This window comes from Thamnophis sirtalis, unplaced genomic scaffold, assembly GCF_051295495.1.
Source record: "Thamnophis sirtalis isolate CommonGarterSnake01/CBP01778 unplaced genomic scaffold, rThaSir2_p1.2 scaffold_7, whole genome shotgun sequence".
NCBI classification, from domain to species: Eukaryota; Metazoa; Chordata; class Lepidosauria; order Squamata; family Natricidae; genus Thamnophis; species Thamnophis sirtalis.
The window spans coordinates 90,126,151-90,147,592 of NW_028261387.1; the positions used below are offsets into that span (position 1 = coordinate 90,126,151).

The following is a 21,442-nucleotide window of genomic DNA, read 5'->3' on the forward strand; positions in this document are numbered from 1 at the left end:
AAATTCACCTACACAAACAGCACTCATCAATGACACGATTCACTTAACAACCATCTTGCTTAGCAACAAGAAATTCCAATTGTGGTTGTAAGTCAACTGTACCCTTCTGATTCAATCAATCAATCAGAGTAGAGCTGGAAGGAACCTTAGAGGCTTTCTAGTCCAACCCCTTCCTCAGGAGACTGGCCATACCCAATTCCTGCAACTGGTCTTTATATATATATAAACCACTATATATAAAGATATATATATTTAAGTCATGATTATTTGTTAGACAATTCTATTTCCATACATTTGCCAAAAGAATATATATATATATATTCTTTTTGGCAAATGAATGGAAATAGAATTGTCTAACAAATAATTGATGAATATATATCGATCGGAGGTGGTGACCCTTTTGAGAGCTGTAGGCAATGAAATTTCATTTTAATGTAGGCCAATTAGTGTACATTCAAAGTGACAATAAAGTTATTCTAATAGCAAATCCTCTGACCCACTAATATGGGGGGAACGTACAAATCCCAAACAAGCTCTGTGTAATAGGTCAGCTAACCATCAGTTCAGGTCAAAGTTGATCTCAAAGAACAGCATAAAGAAAAACAATTAATAAACTGAACCAACCACTATCTTTTTCCTCCTTTCCCCATTCCTAATAGACTTGTCCGGCACAAGGTGAATTGATGGAGGCAAGTTTAGCCATTTGATGAACAGAGTGAGAGAGAGAATATAAATGCCCAAACAGGTAGTACTTGACTTACGATGACATTTTGAGCCCAAAATTGTTATTGCTAAATTGAGAGCTTGAGTTCTGTGCCATTTTACAACTTGTCTTGCCACAGTTGCTAAGTGAATCACTGCGGCTGATAAATTAGTAACCTGGCTGTTAAGTGAATCTGGCTTCCCCAATGACTTTGCTTGTCAGAAGGTTGCAAAAATTGATCCCATGACCTTGGGACACATCAACATCATAATGTGGACCATTTCCCATCCATCTGAATTCTGATGACATAATTATGGGGGTGCGGCAAAGGTCGTAACTGTGAAACATTTATAAGAAAAAGTTATAAAAGGAAGTCTGGATTTGGCTCCACAAAAGACAGAAGATCACCGGATCTTATTCATGTGTGCTTAGTACTGCCCTCTCATCTTGGAGCAGGACATCTAGGAGAGCATAACCAAACCAAGTTCTGGGTCCTAGAAGCAGTCAACCCCATTTCCAGCCTTAACGTGAAGGTCTCCATCATCTTTTTAACCCATCTTAGTGAAGAAGGAAAGTGTTGCGAAGAACTGGCAGGAGCCTAAGGCTAAATAAAGGGAGAGGGGAGAAATGAAAGAACATCACACTTGCTAAGTAGGTATTATTTATTAAGGCTTGTATTCTGCTAGAGGAAAAAGTTAATCTGATGCTGCTCCATTACTCCTTACATCAGAAGTAACAGACAAAGCTATATGTTCTAAATACAAGTCTAAATGATACAGCTTAAAACCTTCATTTAAATTGGAGGTCCTCTTGCGTAAATATTGTTTTTCAGAAGATATCTGCTTTCTAATATAAGTAAAAGATCCTCTACAATTAAACACGTGCAGATTCAATGTGCTAGAGCAACAGGCATGAGCACCAAGAATTCATGCTAAAAATTATTATTTTTTTAAACTCCGGTTGGTGGCCACTTCTTCCGACAGCTTCCTCATTCCACAAAAACATGACAGAAGATTCATTTCTTAAAACAGTTGTTTTTTTACTCATCCAACAGAAAAAAATAGGCACACGCACACACAATCAATTTTAAACATCTGAAGCATAATCCATCATATGAGTCTGAACTAAGATTCAAGATTAAAGCTCACCATTATTAGTATAAAATCTTAAGTGACTTCCTCGGGGTGAGTGGGGGGGAAAAAGGGAGGGGATAGATTGAAAATAATGACTTTAATAATATTAAAAAGCAGGAGGGGGGGAGAATTAAAAGCCACATTTTGCCCAAGCCCCTGCGATGTTGAACACATATTTTAAATGATTAAAAGCTACAGATAAAGCAAAAAATTGGGGTAGGGACCTTGTCAGCTTTTTCTTGCAAGATATGATACAACGCAGATGTTCACCAATTAGAGACAAAATAATTTAAGACGTAAAGTACAATCCATGAGGAATATTTCTCATGCAATATCCACAAAAGAATAACTGCAAATGATGAAAATGTACAATTGTGTTTGTGTTGAAATCCCATTTATACTTCTTGTATGCGAAATTACCCCAGTGAATTACGCCTTTTTGATTTTCTGTAAGGAAGGCAGAAGTATGCTTTCAAAACTTTTTCAAAAAATAATGAACGTGACAGATAAAGCTGAACTTCATAAAATAACCTAAGCTTGCTAAATTAAATGGTCAATATTTTTGACACAGATTATTTCTAAAATAATTTTTTTTAAAAAACTGGTATTTTTGTTTCTACTTGCCTTAGGAATCAAACTGACCGTGGGAATGGCGAGACAAAGGGGATCTGTGGTACGTAAATATAAAAGCAATGACTTTTCAAATTAGAAACATAATTTGTGCCGCAATTAAAGGTCTTTGGAAAAAGGCTAATATTTTCAAAATCTTCAATTGTAGATGAACTTGTTTAATCAACTTTAAAAAAAATAAAAAATAAAAACAAGAAACATCTTTATTAATGGATTCTACAGCATTTTACATAGAAAAGATTACAACTTAATGCATATTCAGCTGGGGAAACAAAAAACAAAACAAAAAACCCAACCTCTCCCACTACAGTGTACTTAAAAGATGCAAAATTTGAATTTCCCCTGCAAAAAAGATATTGGAGCTGAAAGCTTTATAATCTCCTGATGCCAGAATACACAGCACCAAGGCATTTTTAAAAAAAGATTCAATTTTTCATAATCAAATTTAATATCAGTTCTAGTATGTATATATATATATATGTATATATATATAGCAAACCATATATGCTTATTCTTATTGTTTATTTTGATTCTGACGTTCCTGCAAAGAGAAAAACAGGAAATTAGAATATGAAAACCCAATAAAAACTCTTTACCCGTCTTAATTTTTTTTACAAGCCGCGTCACCCTAAAACAATGGGACACCCAATCGTTTAAAATTTATATTTTGTTGCATGTACACTGTGGCCTGCATATGATGTTACAAGATTTTCTTAATAAAACACAAGGAAACTGCTTTCATGCCATGCTATATATTTTAAACATACCACAATATAGCTTTTTGTTATAATTTTAACTCCTAAAGCTAAACTAGGATACCTAAAAGGCAGTGTTTCCTGTAAAATTAAGGAATACCCCAAATATAGAGAAGTACATGTCTTTGTAAAATTACAAGTAACACCTTAAAACCAGGCTTAAAGGAGTATGTTTTGTAGTTTTTAGAACTCTATGGAATGGAAAGTGATTTTGCTGATGGAAAGTGATGTAATCCACGTTTAACATTGTCTTTGCTTGGGGGGGGGGAGTGGTGTTCACAGCACGCCAGAAAATAGATATGAATGGATTATATAATGCGAAAACATTTCAAATGTATGTATAAGGAACTTTAATCTTCAATGTAGCCTTCTTCTCATCAGAAATAGGTATGATAAAGTACATCATTTCACAAGCCTGTTACTTTAAGGGCAGAAAAACATTTTATGGTTTGTTCCAAAGGTGCTTTTTTCAAAAGGCAACAGGACTTTTGTTTTTTTCTTGAGGATGTTTCGCTTCTCATCCAAGACGCTTCTTCAGTTCTCTGTTCAGTTCAACTGAAAAAGCTTCTTGCATGAGAAGTGAACCATCTTCAAGGCAAAAACAAGAAAATCCAGTTGCCTTTTGAAAAAGCACCTTTGGGACAACCATGACCTGGATGACTGAGAATCTCCATAGACATTTGTGGTTTGGGACTTTTTTCTGTGAAAACTTTCTAAAATCACAATTTTAAAAATGGTAGCTCCAAATATCCTGAACAAGTGATGGCTTCTGTTTGGATATGATCTTCAACAAGATGGAATAGCATCTACTTCCCATTCAACATCCTCTCATTCCTATTGATTTCATGTTTTCAAAGGGTTTAGATTAATAAATAGTTGGATAACTCCATTTTTTAAATGTTTAAAGGCCTTAAAACCTTTGTGAAACAAAAACCGTTTGGCTGATCAACAGGATAAAATATATATATATCCTAAACAAGATAAACCATGCAAATATTTTGAATACTTTAGACCTGCATGCCTTCAAGGATAGTCTCAGCCATTTGCAGGTTCTGCATCACTTCTGAAACTGAATCGGATCTTAAAAACAGGGAAATATAGTACTCGAAATACGTAATCTTTCAAGATTGCTCAGGCTGATGACCACTCCTTAGAAAAAAAATTACTGCAGCCACACACTTCACGGCCTAAAGCATGTTCGTGCTTTAAAAAAAAAAACTACACAGAAGCTTTTTACATTACAGTAACTCCAAAGCCACAATCCATGGTGGTCTTTTAAGGTGAAAGAAGCAGAAAATGCTATCCAGAAGGCAAGTTTATTTTGTACCAAGAAACCTGGTTCTTTCCCCCCCTGTAGGTATCAGTTATATGCATTAATTTATTTGTCAGCCTAAATCTAATTGCTCTGCTGTGTTCCGTAAATTATTTGCAAATATTTGATAAGTTAGTAGTGTAGCTAAAAAGAACCATTTAAATACAATAACCTGTCACGCTGTTATTGCAATGCGAGATCATTTTGTTCTGTGCTTCAGTGTCAACAATTGAAGCGGGCGCTGGCATACTGAAACTCTACAAGCAAATATTCGGTTGAAGACATTCTCTTCCATTCCTAAGGGGATTTGTGAAGTAAAGGTACCACCTGAAATTTCAGGTAATTCAAGTAAGCTTACAAAAAGGACAGAAATACTCTGGTCTTATCTACAGTTCACAAACAAGTTATCTTCAACTGGAGTCCACTCCTGATGGCATATACCAGAGGTCTTCAAATTTAGCAACTTTTAAGACTTGTGGACTTCAACTCCCAGAATTCTCCCATACTGGCTGGAGAATTCTGGGAGTTGAAGTCCACAAATCTTAAAAGTTGCCAAGTTTGAGGACCAACCGGCATGTATTTCTGCCACTTTCCCAGGGTGATATGAAACTACAGGTAGTCCTTGATTGACAAGAGTTCATTCGATGACCATTCAAAGTTACAACAGCACTAAAAAAAGTAATTTCTGACTGTTTTACCCATGATCGTGGCAGCATTCTTCCCCCCCCCCCCCGTTTACACGATCAAAATTTGGATACTTGGCGACTAGTTCAAAATTTATGACGGTCGCAGGGTCCCGGGGTCATGTGATCCCCTTGTGTGACCTCCTGACAAGCAAAGTCAGTGGGGAAGCCAGATTCACTTAACTACCATGTTACTAACTTAACAGCTGCAGTGATTCACTTAACAACTGTGGCAAGAAAGGTTGTAAAATGGGGGCAAAATTCACCCAACCACTATCTCGCTTAGCAACATCAATTTTGGCCTCAACTCTGATTGTAAGTCAAGGAGTACCTGCAGTTTGCCTTTGCTTTTTATCTAGATTTGCCAGTCAAAATACATCTCCAACTTTCCGGTTAATGTCCTATTCAAATAGGAAGCTAAGCCACACTTGATTAGATCTATCTGGGCAACATGTAGACCAAAGAGCTCTTAAAACCATAAGCCTGACACCAGTGGAAAACCTGCAGCTGAGATACAATGTAGTGCAGTAGGACCACGCATTGTAACTGATTAAAAAAAATAATAATTCTGCAAGCCTAATAGGCACCTAAATGTGGCTGTTTAATATAAATATACAGAAACATTCCCCGGATGTCTCATTTTTAACAATGAACTCAATGTTACAGTAACTCTAGTTTACTTACACTTCTGACTTTTGTGCTTGTTTTACCCTCCATTTTTATTTTATGCCATGTTCCTGAGAAAACTCGTGAGATCTACCATACTGTGGATTTGCAATTTTTAAAAAAAATAAGGATAAAATTCTTACGTCGCAGCATTTTGGAGAAACTGAACAGTCTATGCTTCTATTTTGTGCTATGGCTTAGTTGTTAATGCCCTCAAGAGATATTTGATAAATCTCATTTACAGGTGAATTTTGTAGCCTTTATAGTCCTTTCCTTTTAAAACCTTATGGTTCATTTGGTTTTGGTTAAATCTATCATTGCCATAATGCTTGAGGATGCACTATCATACTGTATTAATAATGTCACAATCACATCAATTTTACACATATGAAAATAGCTCCTGTAATTGAGAAGTACACTAATATATTTTTTTTTCTCAAATATGAGTGTCGTACAAAATTTCAAATTCAAAATACTTCACTGTCAAGGTTGAATCAATTGTTCTGTGTTTGAAACAGGCTTGCTCAATAATTCTGAAAGCATAATGAGCTTGAAACACCTCAGGAAAAAAAAAGGTTGAAACAGACCACTTTGAACAGCGAATAATTGCTTTTAGACAAAATGTGGCATTCTGGATTTGTAAGCTTTTGCATGCCTGAGCTAAGGAGACACCAACATCCAATTTGTGTAAAAAGGCTTTCATTTCCACATGGATACTTTTTAAGCCCTTCCTTCAATTAACAACCGGAATAAGGAACAAAAAAAAACCCCTGCCAATCGTAGGCTTCTTTCGTAGACATCTCTTTAAAGCAGAAACACATCTTGCTCGTGCATGGGCGAGCGATTTATATTTCACTTACAGGTAGTCCTTGACTTATAACCGTTCATTTAGTGACTGTTCTAGGTTACAATGGCACTGGGGAAAAAGGGACTTGTGACCATTTTTCACCCTTACGGCCGTTGCAGCATCCACATGATCGCATGATCAAAATTCAGTCCCCTTGGCGACTGACTCCTATTTATGATGGTCGTAGTTTCCCGGGGTCATGGGATCTCCTTGTGCGACCTTCCAACAAGCAAAATCAACGGAGGAGCCAGATTAATTTAACGCCCACATTGCCAATTTAACAACTGCAGGGATTCACTTGTAACAACTGCAACAAGGAAGGTCGTAAGGTGGGGCAAAACTCAGTAAACAAACGTCTTACTTGGCCACAGCAGCTTTGTGCTCGGTTGTGGTCGTAAGCCGAGGACTACCTGTATACTCCAAGCCCTGTACCATCCATTACAGCACTGAAAACTAAGCCATATTTAACAAAGCAGACACATCTCAAATTTTTGGCCTATTACAATAAAGCAGATTTGGAAAAGAAAAAAAAGAAAGCAAGCTGTAGGGTTTGAAGCCTTATGGGTTAAATCTGAAGGACGTGTAATATCTATCTTCGAAATAAGTTGGTTTTTTTTCTTGGTTTTTTTTTATAAAAAAAACACAGTCCCTTTTGCAAACTCAATTCCCATTCACCTCCAGGGTGGACTTCTTCCCCCAACTGAATTAAAATGTTCTAAAGCCAGTTTACCTTTCGTACCACTTCTTCCTCCTCCTGGCGCTTTTCGTAATGGGAAAAGTCATCGAAGATGGAGGTCGTGTGCTTGTACATAGCAATAATTTTAAGCACTTGCTTCGCTTTCTCTAAGGGCACCTCCTGAGTGTCACGGGAGTTTGTCACTGGCTTGTTGTCATTGTTCTCCAGCCTGATGTGTCGAAGCTGGTTGTTGGGAACATCTTTCACAAAGATCCACTTGACGTCAAACTTCCCCTTCCATTTGTCCTGGGACCACACGCCGGCACTGGTGCCGTAGTCCACCGACGACTTCATTTCTGCTACGCCACAAAAATGTCCACTGCCGTTGACGCTGAAGAGTAAATAGACCGGGCCTTTACTATTCATCGAGCGGAAGGCGCTGTCCAAACGTTTGTTGCCGTGTTCTGTGCTACACCAAATGGAGTATTTGATGGAACGGTGGATATCGTCCTCCGAGTAACTCTTGATGATGAAGACGCGTCCGGTTTTGAGGTTCCACTCGAAATCCTTGGGGTTGTAACTGTGGGCGGCTTTCAGTTTTTCGAGAACGGGGTGGGACTCGCCGCCTCCTCCTCCTCCTCCTCCACCCGGGATGGCGTTCGCTGGGGTATTCCCGGCTGGGTTGCTTTCGTTACCGGTTCCTACGCTTTGGCCAAAAGCTGCATTGCGGTTGCGAGGGGCCACCCATCGGTTTTGAGGGGGCGGCGGCTGAGGATTCTGGTAGGGCAGCTGGGTCAGCGGGGGTGGCTGGGCGGGAATTGGCTGGATGATCTGTGGCTGTGGGATAGACTGAGGAGAGGGGATCGGTTGTTGAGGAGTTGGGATTTTGGGCATGGGGCCTTTATTGTCCCAGGTACCTATGTCCATGTTATGTTTGATAGGCGGTGGAGGCAAAGCCCCTCCTATTACGGGCCCGCTTTTCGCTTTCATTTTGGGCTGGGGCTTTGCAGGCTTACTAGCAATAGCAGCCCAGGAGGTTGGCTTCGATACTGGCAGGTTGAGGTTCGATCCGACGTTGCCGGACAAGGCATTCGCCATGCCGGCACTGTTGACCACTGAGCCTACGGTTTTCACGGCGGAAGTCGTGACGTCCCCGCCGATCTTCAGTCCAACCATTCCCTGTTCGATGCTGTTCATCCCGGGCGCTTTATTCAAAGTATCGTTATGAAATCCCGTTTGCCCGTCCACAATGGTGCCCCCAAGGGAGCTGGGCGGGTAACTGTAGCTGCTTCCGTAAGCCGAGTTCTGGGTCTGCTGCCCCTGAGAGCCGCTCGTTCCCCATGCTGAGAAAGGAGGGTTTTCGGGGAAAAAATTAAACCGGTGTGGATAAATGTTGTTGCCCAGTCCGCCAGGTTGTCCAAACACAGCATCGTGCATGAAGTGGTGATCGCCGTTACTCAGCTGTCCATAGGTTGTGAGGTATGGGATAGGAGGGTCTCCTCCGGTTGACCAGGGAGCTTCACTCAGTGAGTAGGGAAAGCTAATAGAAGGTGGATAATAACTGGACAAGTAAGGATCGGTCATTGATGGATAGCTGTTGCTCTGTTAAAAGACAAAGCCGCAATGTCAGATTCAGTTGTTTACCACATTACTTAAACTAGAAAAATATTCAGGAAAGTTCAAATATACTCTACAATATAAAAGACGTTGAGGTCCTTGGATTAGCTCCAGCTTGATGTTTTTCTTGCGGATGTTTCAGTACCAAACTAGGTAAACATCATCAGCGTTAGAAGGAAGTGGAGTTTGCCCTGATGATGTTACCTAGTTTGGTAATGAAACGTCCGCAAGAAAACCACCAAGCTCAGAGAGCACCAAGGACTCCACAATTCAATGCTGAGTTACAAATATTCTCTTTTATTGATAAAAGACTGTAAATGCCTTAAGCCTGAAAACATGTCTCTTGCTTCTGAACTCTTTCAAAATTAAGGCAGGACAAATTCTTTCACATGGTTTCTCACCGACTGCTTCAAGGATTAATCACAAGACACAGAGCAATTTGAGTAGACATGTTTTGTTTGAGAATCTGCAGTTTGGATAAGTGAGAAGTTATTTTTAACTTCTTTCACAGTACACTAATATTATGTTAGAGCTAAATTAATCTGACTGCTTTTGAACTGTTCTCAAACAATATAACATTATGCCATTATATTAAATCTTAGTAAAATCAAATATTTGTAGATTCTTTGACTAAAGCATATACTGATCTGAAACAAAGCGGATTCCTCTGTGCAAATTATGCATTTCAAAAAAGCCCCCGAAGGCTAAATGCGGAATCCAGAGTTTTTTAATTTACCCCAATTAAGGAATATAACACTTCCACATTTGATTCATTAATCTGTCGCATTACTTATTTTCCCATAACCACACAAATTCTGGCCTTTTAAAATCGTTACAGTCTTTTTGTTTCATGTTTTGTTTGCTCATGTAATCATTAATTTTCTTTGCATTCCACGCTCATTCTTGATTCAACTTATTTATTTAAAATCCCACTGCTTAACTGTCCATTTTGCTAGCTATTTTTGAAACCATCCTTCTACTTAGTGATTCCAGTTCATTTCACTTCTAGCCTGATCCCAGAAGCATCATTTTTTTCACAATACTTTCTGCAAATCTACCTTTGCAAGCTACATTGGCTCATTTTCTGTCAATGAACATTGAACGCTCACATTGCTTTTAAACTCTGCACATGAATCAGGAGTCTTCGTATTATATCATGTAGCCAGTGCTATCTTCACTCAATCTCTCTGAAAGCTTCTCTTTTCTGTTTACCTTTTTCTACAGCTTGAAATGCTCCACGGCACAATGACCTGGTACGGGGATGGCGACCTATGGCATGTGTGCCACAGGTGGCACGCGAGCCATTTGTCAAGGCACGCGAGGCGTTGCCCTGTCAGCCTTTTTTAAAGCCAATTTTCGCCCTCCCCAGTCTCCAGAGGCTTTATAGGAGCCTGGGGAGGGCGAAAAGAGCCTCTACTGCCCCCCCACCCCCGAGGCTTCAAGAGCTTCCCTAAAGCATCTGGAGCGCAAAAAAAATCGGCCCTATGGGCAAACCGGAAGTTCAGGAACTGACTTCCAGTTTGTTTGTAGGGTCTGTTTAAGGCCTCCGGAGGCTTCAGGGAAGCCTCCTGAAGGTCCCTGAAGCCTCCAAAGGGCCTTTGGGGGGGAGGGCTCCTATAAAGCCTCTGGAGCCTGGGGCATACAAAAAAAATAATAATGGGGGGGGGGGCTTATGTGCGCATGCGCACTGGGGGGGTATCACACATTGCATTATGGATGCAGCACGCCCACACACGACCCTCCCTGCACTCCCCCACCTATGACACGCGAGCCAAAAAAGGTTCGCCATCGCTGCCCCAGTATATGCTTTGCAGCAGAGTTCCCCAATGTTTCTGGTTTTTTGGGGGGGGGGGATGGTTCTGTGCAAGCGGCCAGCAAGTCCGTGTGCAACTGCATTTGCAAATGCAGCATGCATATGCGCTTGCCGCTTACACAAATGGATTGTGCGCACACTGCTCACGCAAACGAGGATGCGTGTGTGCGTACCAGCTGTTTCCATGGCCCAGTTGCGAACTCCTCACTAGTGGGCCACGGACCACAGGTTGGGGGACCCCTGCTTTAGAGGATTGGCCTTACCTTCAAGGTAGACCCGAACAGTGCATAAAATAGAAGATTTATTCTGTGAGTGGATGCTGCTCTATCACTTGTCAGGCCTGGAAGCCAACTTTTGCATTGGGCCTTCAGACCTGCCACATTTATTGCTGTGGGAAACTGGGAGGGGGGATTATATGAAGTGGAGTAGATATAGTCAAAATAACATTCCTTTCTCAGAAAGTCAAGAACATCCTGCCCTGCACCTGGAATGGCGTGACTGGGAGGCATCTCCAGTTGGGACAGTGCCTGATTGGACCATGTGAGGGACATGTGGGTGCTGAGCAGGGATTTGAACTTTCATTTGGGTGCGGAAAACCTGGAAGCTTTCAGATTCAGGTTTTCCCAGATGTGCCAATATGACACCTCTAGTAAAATGGAACTTTGAGGAAACTCACACCTCGGAGTCTTCTTTCATTGGGGGTGTTACTTGGAACCCTGACATCACTATTGACTACACATTAGTTTTTCAGAAGACTAGCATATCCTTTGAATTGGCAAATACACTCAAATCTTTCAAAATTATTTGAGTGACGTTAACCTATTCTGTGAAGCTGAAGCCCATTTTAAGTCAATTATTGACTAGAGCAGATATAGAAACCAGCCATAAGACAAAGAGTTCTTATCAACAAGAACCAATCACATCTGGCAGAAGAGATAAGCTATGGGTGCCATCTTCCAAACAGCTACATTTGGTGGAACCCAAAGGGTGGGTCTTTTCTGCAGTGGTGCACACCTTATGGAACATCACGGCTCCATGCCATAAACCTGGTTGGGTCATCAGGCCTGGGCCTCAAGGGACTGGTGAGGTGCCAAGTGACTCCATTGTTGTTAATATCTTCTGCTCTCTTTTTTGACCTTTCAATAACAATGTTTAATTATGTGTATTTGTGCCACTGTTTTATGGTTTTTATTGTCAAGTTTTTCATGAGGTGGGTGGGCATATAAATATGATCAATAAGTAAGCCAATAAAATTTGAAATAGGAAGTCCTAAAGCTGGATTACAGAGTAGAAAGATACTATATAATTTAATAAAAGTTGGAAATATCAACTTAAGGCTGATTCAGTCAATCCCATTTAAATATTCTAAAATAGTAGCAGTTTCAACTTTAACCCACAACAAAAATAGTTTTACTTTGGATATGAGTACTGTATAAAGAAGTCATAATATTCAGGGCTAATGTGGATTTACTTAAGCCAGTGCTATTATTATAAATTCAATGAGAATAATATGTATTCAACAAGAATAATATAAATTATAAGTGGCCTTTGATTCATTAAAATTTCACTGCTTCCAACTGACATGAGTTTAAAATCCCCTTTAAAAAATCAAATCACTTTTCAGGCATATAGACTAACCTGATTTGACTGTCCAGAAAGATAAGGCTCAAAATCATTGTCATGCACTGTATCCTTCTGATGAAGAGAACCATTTTGCACTGAAACAAAAGAGCTGCAATTATAACATGCACACTTTGAAGTTTCAATAAAGATCTGTTTTCTAAAGCAGGACGGTATACACAAATAGAACTGTGTTTATTCCACAGCATTATCTATTTAGAGAAGGGGGAAAGGTCAGATTTCAACATGATGAAAAACACTTCCATATGCCCTCAAGATACCATTGTTCCTTACAAAAACTATCTAAATGACAGTTACTGAATACTCTAAAACAGGTTTTTCAACAACCAGCAACAGAGTTTGTTAAGATCAAGAGTAAGACTCACAGAATGAATTAAAATGTATTTGTCCAGGAAAGGAAAGCTGGAGCATTTAGTGTAAGCAGGAAGCCAAAGCAGAGAGGCCACCAAGTCAGCTAGCTTGCCAGGAAAAAGATCAATAACATGCTGAACGAATGGCCCTTATAAAGCTCAACCCTTAAGGTATGACATGGATTCTGTATAGCACTTGTTAGTAGCAAATTAGATTGATCGAAATAAGCAGACTTCTTTGTTTTAGATTATATGCACATCGCTAATACTGTGTTTCCCTGAAAATAAGACAGGGTCTTATTTTCTTTTGACCCCTGAAATAAGCACTTGGCCTTATTTTGGGGGAGGTTTTATTATTTTTGAGGTGCATGAGGCGGCGAACATGGCCATCTCATGGCTACTGCTATGTTGCAATATTTTCAGGGAGGACTTATTTTAGCGTATGCGCTCAAATGCCCAATTGGTCTTATTATCCAGGGAGGTCTTATTTTCAGGGAAAGAGGGTAGTATTTAGTAACATAGTGGTTTCTGCAACCTTTTGAATTTCACACTAATAAGCTTTTTACATGTCCCTCAATGTGATAAATCATTAGCAGAGTTTTTGTTTTTTTTTACAAAACGCAAGTTGCCAATCATGGACTATATCATGTTGGACTGCATTCTGTCATAACAAATAATGAAGACAAATGCTAGACATGTTCTAAGCCAGTGTTTTTCAACCACTGTGCCGTGGCACACTAGTGTGCCGTGACATAGTGTAAGGTGTGCCGTGGGAAAATTACTTTATATATAGTCAATATAGGCACAGAGTTAAATTTTTTTAACATTTTCTAATGGTGGTGTGCCTTGTGATTTTTTTCATGAAAAAAAGTGTGCCTTTGCACAAAAAAGGTTGAAAAACACTGTTCTAAGCTATGGCATTCTCTTATTTCACCCAAGACCCCAATGTGATTTTTTTAAAAACTTTGATTTCATCTTTTAATTTAAATTGGTTGTTTTAATGGTTTTTATGTATTTTTACTGTTTTATTATGAATGCCACCCAATGTCATCATGTGAGACGGGCAGTTATAGGAATGCAATTAAATAGATTTATGTATGTACAGAAACATATATAGAAATTCCATAGTAAACGATACAGAAAGTGGTAAACAGGAAAAGAAAAATTGACGGTCATTAATAGAAATGAATATGTACACAGCAATCATCAGAAAAATATGAGTTTTATATATATTATATTGATCAACATTTACATATAGGTGGTCCTTGATTTATAACCATTTATTTAGTGACTATTGAAAGTAGCTTATGATCATTTTCACATTTACGACTGTTGCAGCATCCCTGTGGTTACTTGATCAAAACTCATTTATGATCGTTCCAGTGTCCTGGGATCATGCGATCCCCTTTTGTGATCTTCTGATAAGCAAAGTCAATGGGGAAGCCAGATTTACTTAACTGTGTTATTAACTTAACTGCAGTGATTCACTTAATAACTTTGGCAAGAAAGCTCATAAAATGGGGCAAACTCACTGTCTTGCTTATCAACAGAAATTTTCGGCTCAATTGTTACATTGAGGACTACCTTTATATTGTGTCAAGTTTATTGTGCTAACTAAACTTTAGCTTATGGAATTAAAATTTGCTCTGGTACTATTGCACTGAGGAACAATTTGATTTTAATTGTATATGATATTTCATTTTGCATATGCAGTTTATACTGCATACTGTTACAAGAAAAGCTTAGTTAACAATATGAAATAAGCGATTAAACTATGCTATAAACACAACCACCAGATGCTTTACCTTTTTATACATACACGTATACAGGTAATCCTTGACTTATAACAGTTCGTTTGTGAGTTCAGAGGTTACAACAGCAATGAAAAAATTTGAGTGACTGTTTTTCATATTTACAACCATTGTAGTATCCCTGTAGTCATGTGATCGAAATCCAGATTCATGTTTACAACTGTTGTGGTCCTGGGGTCATGTGATCATCTTTTGTGACCTTTGATAAGCCAAGTCAATGGGGAAGCCAGATTCGCTTAACAACCGGGTTACTAACTTGACAACTGCAGTGATTCACTTAATAACTGGGGCAAGAAAGGTTGCAAAATGAGGTAAAACTCACTTAATTGTTTTGCTTAGCCATAGAAATGTTGGGCTCAATTGTGATTGTAATTCAAGGACTACTTGTATATGTATATGCTACAAATACATGAGGTGAAGAGTTTTTGAAAAATTAAAATTCCATGTTATCTATCAAAGTAAATGTATTATAGAATCTCTTTCATAATTAGGAGCATTTCTTTGAACATGTAAATATTATCTTACTTTTGCATTTTGATGCTAAAATGTCAGGACTAGTTTGCTATTACTAATAAGATGTGCTAATTATATTCAAATTCACAGCGGATTCAGCAGGATTGGTGATTTTGCCATTGATCTACTCTCTTTCAGGAACTCCCCCATCAAATATCACTATTTCAGATATAATCTCTACATCTTGCACTCCCAAACATGTTCAACTTTTTGGAAGGAGTGCTCCAAAAATAGCTTCAGTGGAAAAAGAGGGATGAGGTGTCAAGACTCATGATTTATAATCTCATAATGTTCCAATGACAGAAGAAGGAGCTGTACTTGCAGTACAAAATTATTACCATCTTGGAAATTTATTATTTTTTACTTTTGATTTTTCTTAAGGGGGAAAAAAACCACTCAAAGAAAATGTTCTGACTTTTAAAAAGTAAAAGGGTATGAGAAACAAGTGCCTACAGAGAACATTGTTTTATTTTGAAGATTTAAATTTGTTTTTAACTTTTTGAGGTTTTTATTCTGGAAAGTATAGATATTAATTTAAGATGAAATCTTAGGTAAAAATCCAGTAAGCTCCATAGACACTTACAGGACTGAATTTAGGTATAGGAATAAACTTTACTGACAGTGGTAAAGAAATAACAAAACAGAGGCTTTTAAAGTTTTTAATGAATTACTTACAACCAAACATTTGTATGAATACATTCATATAAATCTGCTATCAGATATTTTTAAGATTAGAACTTTTCTTACCTTTATTATCTTGACCTTTCGCTCTCTGTCATGCCATAGCACAGGGTACAATAAAAGAGACAAAACAAAGATTTGTCATTTGTTGAGAACTCAGAATAAAGCAAATTACCATCTATTGAAAATGTACAACAGTGATACAATAGTGTATTATATATTCAAGACAGATGAGTCTGTTTAGATATTTAAAACTAGGTAATTCCCAACCACAAGATTTTCTCTGGCTTCATATTTATATTCTACAAGTGTTATGTCTTTCATTAAATATAACATGATTTTTAAATTATTTGCATTTATTAAATCCGTTTACAAATTGTTAATAGGGTATGGGGCCTTTCAGGAGATTGGAAACAAACAATAGCCACATGATAATAATACAATGTAATGTGAGTATTGAGGACTTCGTATTTTTGTCAAAGAGGAAATAAATCGGATGGAGAATAAGAAATTCAGAATTAGAGTACAGAAAATATTGATATGTAGTATATTTTAAATCTGAAATGCCTCCCAAATCTGTTTTGCATCTGAAGTGGGCATTGCCTACCACTCTGAACTGTTATGTGCACTAAATATTCTTTTTCAACAGTTGTTTTAACCATGAAAGACTTCCTAAAGGGTTTGAATTCAAAACTTTTCACAATCCCTTAATATGTATTTTATGTTATTAGATAAAAACATATAAAATAAAAAAGAATGGCTTCCCTGGAGGACCTAGAAAAGGCAGCAAACACTCCAAACATTATCCAATGTGCAAGAAGTTGAATTTCAACAGGAATATGCACATAGACAAATGTATTTGTTCTCCCAGTATATAAAGAGAAAGGGGGGAGGGAATAAAAATATCAAGAAAAAAGTCCTAGGAATTTTCTCTTTTGACACAATGAAAGGGCAGCATGTAAAGAACCAAGAGATGATTGAGAAACAAGCTTAAGTACCACCTATATCGCCTTAGGCAAGTCATGATGTCTGAGACTCAGATCCCTTAACACAGCTGTGTTGGCTGGGGGATTCTGGGAGTTGAAGTCCATAGGACTTAAAGTCGCCAAGGTTGAGAAACACTGCCTTAACATGTGAATTATACTATTCATTTTACAGCACCAGTAAATTTACAAGAAATAATATTGAACTATTTAAATACCACAAAGCAATTATAAGGGCAAAGATATACTTTTGCAGTCATGAGCAATAGTGCTTTGAGAAGTTTTCATTTTAAAAAAAAATTATTGGGATACAAAATTAGATGGGAATATTTATTCCCATCTAAAAGCCAAACTCCTAGAATGAGACTGATCTTTAAAACTGAAAGTGGAAGGGCCTGTGTCTATGAAGACTGAAACAGCTGACATAAAAAGGGACATTATAGAAAAATTATTAAAACTTCTGCATAAGGTTTGACCCTCAAAACAAAAACACAAAGGAGTTCACTGACATCAAGTACAATAAAGAAAATAAAAGTAGGGCCTAGAAGAGAAACAGGAAGCTTGAAGCTGGCAAGAACATTCCTGCGGAAATAGTAGCTTAAAACTGCTCAGGATACAGAAACTTAATATCCAGGGGGATCTGGTCTTCAGCAACTATCTAAAAATGGCTTTGGGTGGCTTGCTCTGACCTAACCCAAGAGTCCAAATTCAGATCCGCCATCCAAGGTGCTATTGAAAGATGTGCCCGATCAGGGTTTCTACTCAGGAGGATCATCCCCTCTTTTTATATTCTGACATTAAGCGGGCACTCAAAGCCACCGGGGCCCAGTCCTCCAAAGTAGTCTCTATAGCAGTCCTTAAAGGGATGGGGGGAGCCAAGCAGCCCAAAATCAAACGTAGGGGTGGGTAATCTTTTAAGAGCCAAGGAGGCTCATATTTTAACAAAGGCCTGAAGGAAGAGAGAGAGAGAAGGAAGAAACGAAGAGGTAGAGAAGGAAGGGAGGGAGAGAGAGGAAAGGAAGGGAGAGGGAGAGAAGGAAAGGAGAGAGAAGGAGGGAGCGAAGAGGTAGAGAGGAAGGGAGGGAGAGAAGGGAGGGAGAGAGAGGAAAGGAAGGGAGGGAGAGAGAGGAAAGGAAGGGAGAGAAGGAAAGAAGGAAGGGAGAGGAGGGAACGAAGAGGTAGAGAGGGAAGGGAGGGAGAGAGAGAAGGAAGGGAGAGAAGGAAGGAAAGAAAGACAGAAAAGCCAAAGCGTTCACCCAAAGAGCAGAGAAGAAAGGGCCTTTCTCCTTCCTTTGAACCTCGCTGGCTGGGCTGCCTCCCCTCACCCCCCCCCACACGTTTGGTTTGGACTACATCTCCCATCGTGCTCCCTGGCGAAGCCTGGCTTCGATCAAGGCGAGCGGGCGGAGGGGGAGAGAAAGGAAGCAAGAGAGCCTTCCCCGCATCCATGGGGGGGGGAAAGCGCGTTATGCCCAAGGAAGGATTGGCCGAGCGCCAAGGAAGGAAAGCAGAGCTGGAGACGAGTTGGGGGGGGGGGGAGAGAAAGGGAAGGAATTAGAGAAGGGCAGCTGGAAAGGAGGAGGAAAAATAAAGGAGGAATGCGGCCTGGTCTTTCTTCCCCCACCCCCCTCCCATCGACTTACCTGGGGGTCAACGCTAGTGGCAGACATCTCTCATGCGCCCTGAAATAAAGGGGAAGGGGAGCTGGGAGGGGGAAAGGGAAGAGGAGTGGAGGGGCGGGGCCAGGCCAGGCACGAGCGCGCGCGCTCTCTCTCTTTCCCTCCCTCCTTCCCCTCTTCCCCCCTCCCCGAGAAGGGGGCCTATGCGCACGCGCGGGGGTGCGTGGGAAGGCGGGGGGAGTGAGGAAAGGGGAGCGGGAGCGTTAGGTCAAGGGAAAGGAGGGAGGGGGGGGAAAGAGGGCCGCGCGCGCGCGCGCTGGCTCGTCGGTGCGCGCGCTCGTTTCTTCCCTCACATCCTTCGCCTCCACACACAGACACGAGATGAGGGGGACGGGGTGGGGGGAAGGGGGGAAAAAAGGCCAGCTGCTGTTGCTGCTGCGCGCTCGCCGGTCCTTCCTCTCGCTTTCCCCGTTTCTTAGCCTCCAAACTTCTGGATCCTTGCCTTTCCTTGGGGGGAAAAAAAAGAAAAACACGGAGAGGCCGGAAGGCAAAAGGAGACTCCCCCAGGCAGCCGAAGGAGCCTTCGAACTCCAATGGCGGCGAAGACCGGGCTCCGGTGACGTCAACGCCTCGGCTGCGCGGAGCATGCCGGGAAGGGGAGAAAGGAGAAAAAAAAAGCAAAGGGCCACCGCGCGCTCGCCGACGAAGAGTGGAGGGGGGAGGAGAGAGGAAGGCATCACCTACTGGGCATGCGCAAGAGCGAGACGGCCGTTAGGCCGAGAGGTCTTTGTAACGCAAGCCCTCCCAGATTTTAAGTTCCCGCCCAATCCTCCGTGGAGGTCGGGTGATTGGCAAGGCCGGCGGGTGGGCTCAAGAAAGAGTCGGAGCCAATCGGAATGACAAAAAAAAAAGCTGAGGGGGGGATATCATGGCCGATCTCTATCTCCCAAAATAACACACACACACACACACACACACACACCCATGTCTAACCTCCACACTCATTTTGAGGATGGGCGTGGGGAAATGGCTTCTTCCCCACATGAGGCTGCTTCCTTTTTGATATCGCTTGGCAGGTAGAGGTTCAACAGGTGTGCCCTGGCAATGTGGCCGAATGCTACCTGTTGAACTTTGGTTCCTCAGTAGTCCCGAGGAGCGAAAAAAAGGTTGCCTTTTTCTGGCCTTATTAAAGAGAACCAGCCGATGGTTGAGTTCACACAAAGAGCACACAAAGATGTAACTTGTATAACTGGATTTTTGGGATAAGGAAAAGTAAAGTCTTACACTTATGTAAGAAAAACCGAAAGTACACCTATAGACTGGGTGAAACCAGGCTTAATAGCAGTAACTGTGTGAGGAATTTTGGAGTCTTAGTGGGCAACCAACTAAATATGAACCAGCAGCGTGCAGCCAAAAAAGCCAACACAATCCTAAATTAACAGGGAGATACAATCAGGATTTAGGATTTAGGGTTTATTTCATTTATATGCCGCCCTTTTCCCCGAAGGGGACTCAGGGCGGCTCACAATTCAGTCCGGGAAGGGGTACAGACAGGGGGTAAAAAACAGACATAACAGTACACAATTTAAAAACACACATCAACCATACCATTCGAGAAGGGGGGCAGAAGCTTTTTAGCCCCAGGCCTGTCGGAATAGCCAGGTTTTAAGGGCTTTGCGGAAGGCCTGGAGGGTGGTGAGGGTTCGAATCTCCACGGGGAGTTCGTTCCAGACGGTCAAGATCAATCAAGATCAAGTGAGGTACTAATACTACTCTGCAAAGCCCTAGTAAGACCACACCTAGGATACTTCGTCCAGTTTTGATCGCCACACTATAAAAAAAGATGTGGAGACTCTAGAAAAAGTGCAGAGAAGAGCAACCAGGATGATTTGGGAACTGGAGGCTAAAACATAGGAAGAACGTTTGCAAGAACTGGGCTAATGGTGGGTTGCAGGCGGTACGCCCCGATACGGGCATACTAGTGCCTGCTGGGAGCATTGGGTACCATTCCAGTATGGTGCTCCGGAGGGCCCACCCGCACGGACACCCTTCTTACCTGTATTTGAGCTCTTCTGCGCATGCGCACAGAGTACGTTGCCTGCGTGATAGCAATAGCAATAGCAGTTAGACATATACCGCTTCATAGGGCTTTCAGCCCTCTCTAAGCGGTTTACAGAGTCAGCATATTGCCCACAACAACAATCCGGGTCCTCATTTTACCCACCTCGGAAGGATGGAAGGCTGAGTCAACCTTGAGCCGGTGAGATTTGAACAGCCGAACTGCAGATAACATTCAGCTGAAGTGGCCTGCAGTGCTGCATTTAACCACTGCGCCACCTCGGCACCTGATGCTCTGCCGAGAAGCTGGAGCATTGCAGGAGATAAAAACATGCACACGTGCAGTTGCAACGGGATCCGGAACCCACCACTGAACTGGGCATGGCTAGTCTAGTGAAGAGAAGGACCAGGGGAGACATGATAGCAGTCTTCCAATACTTGAGGGGCTGCCGTAGAGAGGAAGGGATCAAGCTATTTCCCAAAGCACCGGAAGGCCAGACAAGGAACAATGGGTAGAAACTGACCAAGGAGAGATTCAACCTGGAAATAAGGAGAAATGTTGTGACACTGAGATCAATCAACCAATGGAACAACTTGCCCTCGGAGATTGTGGGAGCTTCATCACTTGAGGCTTTCAAGAAGGAGGCTGGACTGTCATATGTCAGAAATGGTGTAAGCAGAGTCTCCTGCTTGAGGGGAGGTTGCACTAGATAACCTATGTAGGAAGTTATCACCCAGCCCTCTCCCAGAAAAATGAAATATCCTAGGAAATATTGAAAAGGCAGAATATTTCTCTGGATGTGAAAAGAAAGAAACATGTTTTTAAAAGACAGAATAGCTGCCTGTAGCTTCCTGCCCATCCCCACTTTGTCGATGGGCCATTAAGAAGGCCAAGCTGGTCCACTTTACATAATAAAGACTTCTCCACTTCAGCTCCAGGGGGATGGGATT

The 21,442-nt window shown here is 40.9% G+C and overlaps 1 protein-coding gene across 2 annotated transcripts; it reads right to left on the minus strand.

Annotated features, from left to right (window-relative positions):
* Positions 1-1,037: 1,037 nt before the first annotated feature.
* On the minus strand, positions 1,038-19,070 carry YTHDF1 (YTH N6-methyladenosine RNA binding protein F1). 2 transcript variants are annotated; one of them, XM_087720583.1, is made up of 5 exons: positions 18,458-19,070; positions 15,898-15,922; positions 12,474-12,553; positions 7,460-9,007; positions 1,038-1,307 (listed from the first exon to the last, which is right to left on the minus strand). In XM_087720583.1, exons 1-5 carry the CDS (start codon positions 18,482-18,484, stop codon positions 1,302-1,304), a joined length of 1,686 nt encoding a protein of 561 aa, XP_087576709.1. In that variant the 5' UTR covers positions 18,485-19,070; the 3' UTR covers positions 1,038-1,301. The 2 variants fall into 2 exon arrangements, with proteins under 2 accessions (XP_087576709.1, XP_087576708.1); XM_087720582.1 differs by lacking the exon at positions 1,038-1,307 and adding an exon at positions 1,352-3,007 and having other exon boundaries at positions 18,458-19,067.
* Between the last annotated feature and the right edge of the window lie 2,372 nt (positions 19,071-21,442).

Bases quoted from the DNA above. Each gene is read 5' to 3' on its own strand.
- YTHDF1 (XM_087720582.1), bottom strand. From the start codon at position 18,484: ATGTCTGCCACTAGCGTTGACCCCCAG. The intron at 15,923-18,457 runs GTAAGTCGATGG...ATGGCATGACAG, and splicing joins CCACTAGCGTTGACCCCCAG to AGAGCGAAAGGTCAAGATAA. The intron at 9,008-12,473 runs GTTAGTCTATAT...GTCTTTTAACAG, and splicing joins TTTCTGGACAGTCAAATCAG to AGCAACAGCTATCCATCAAT.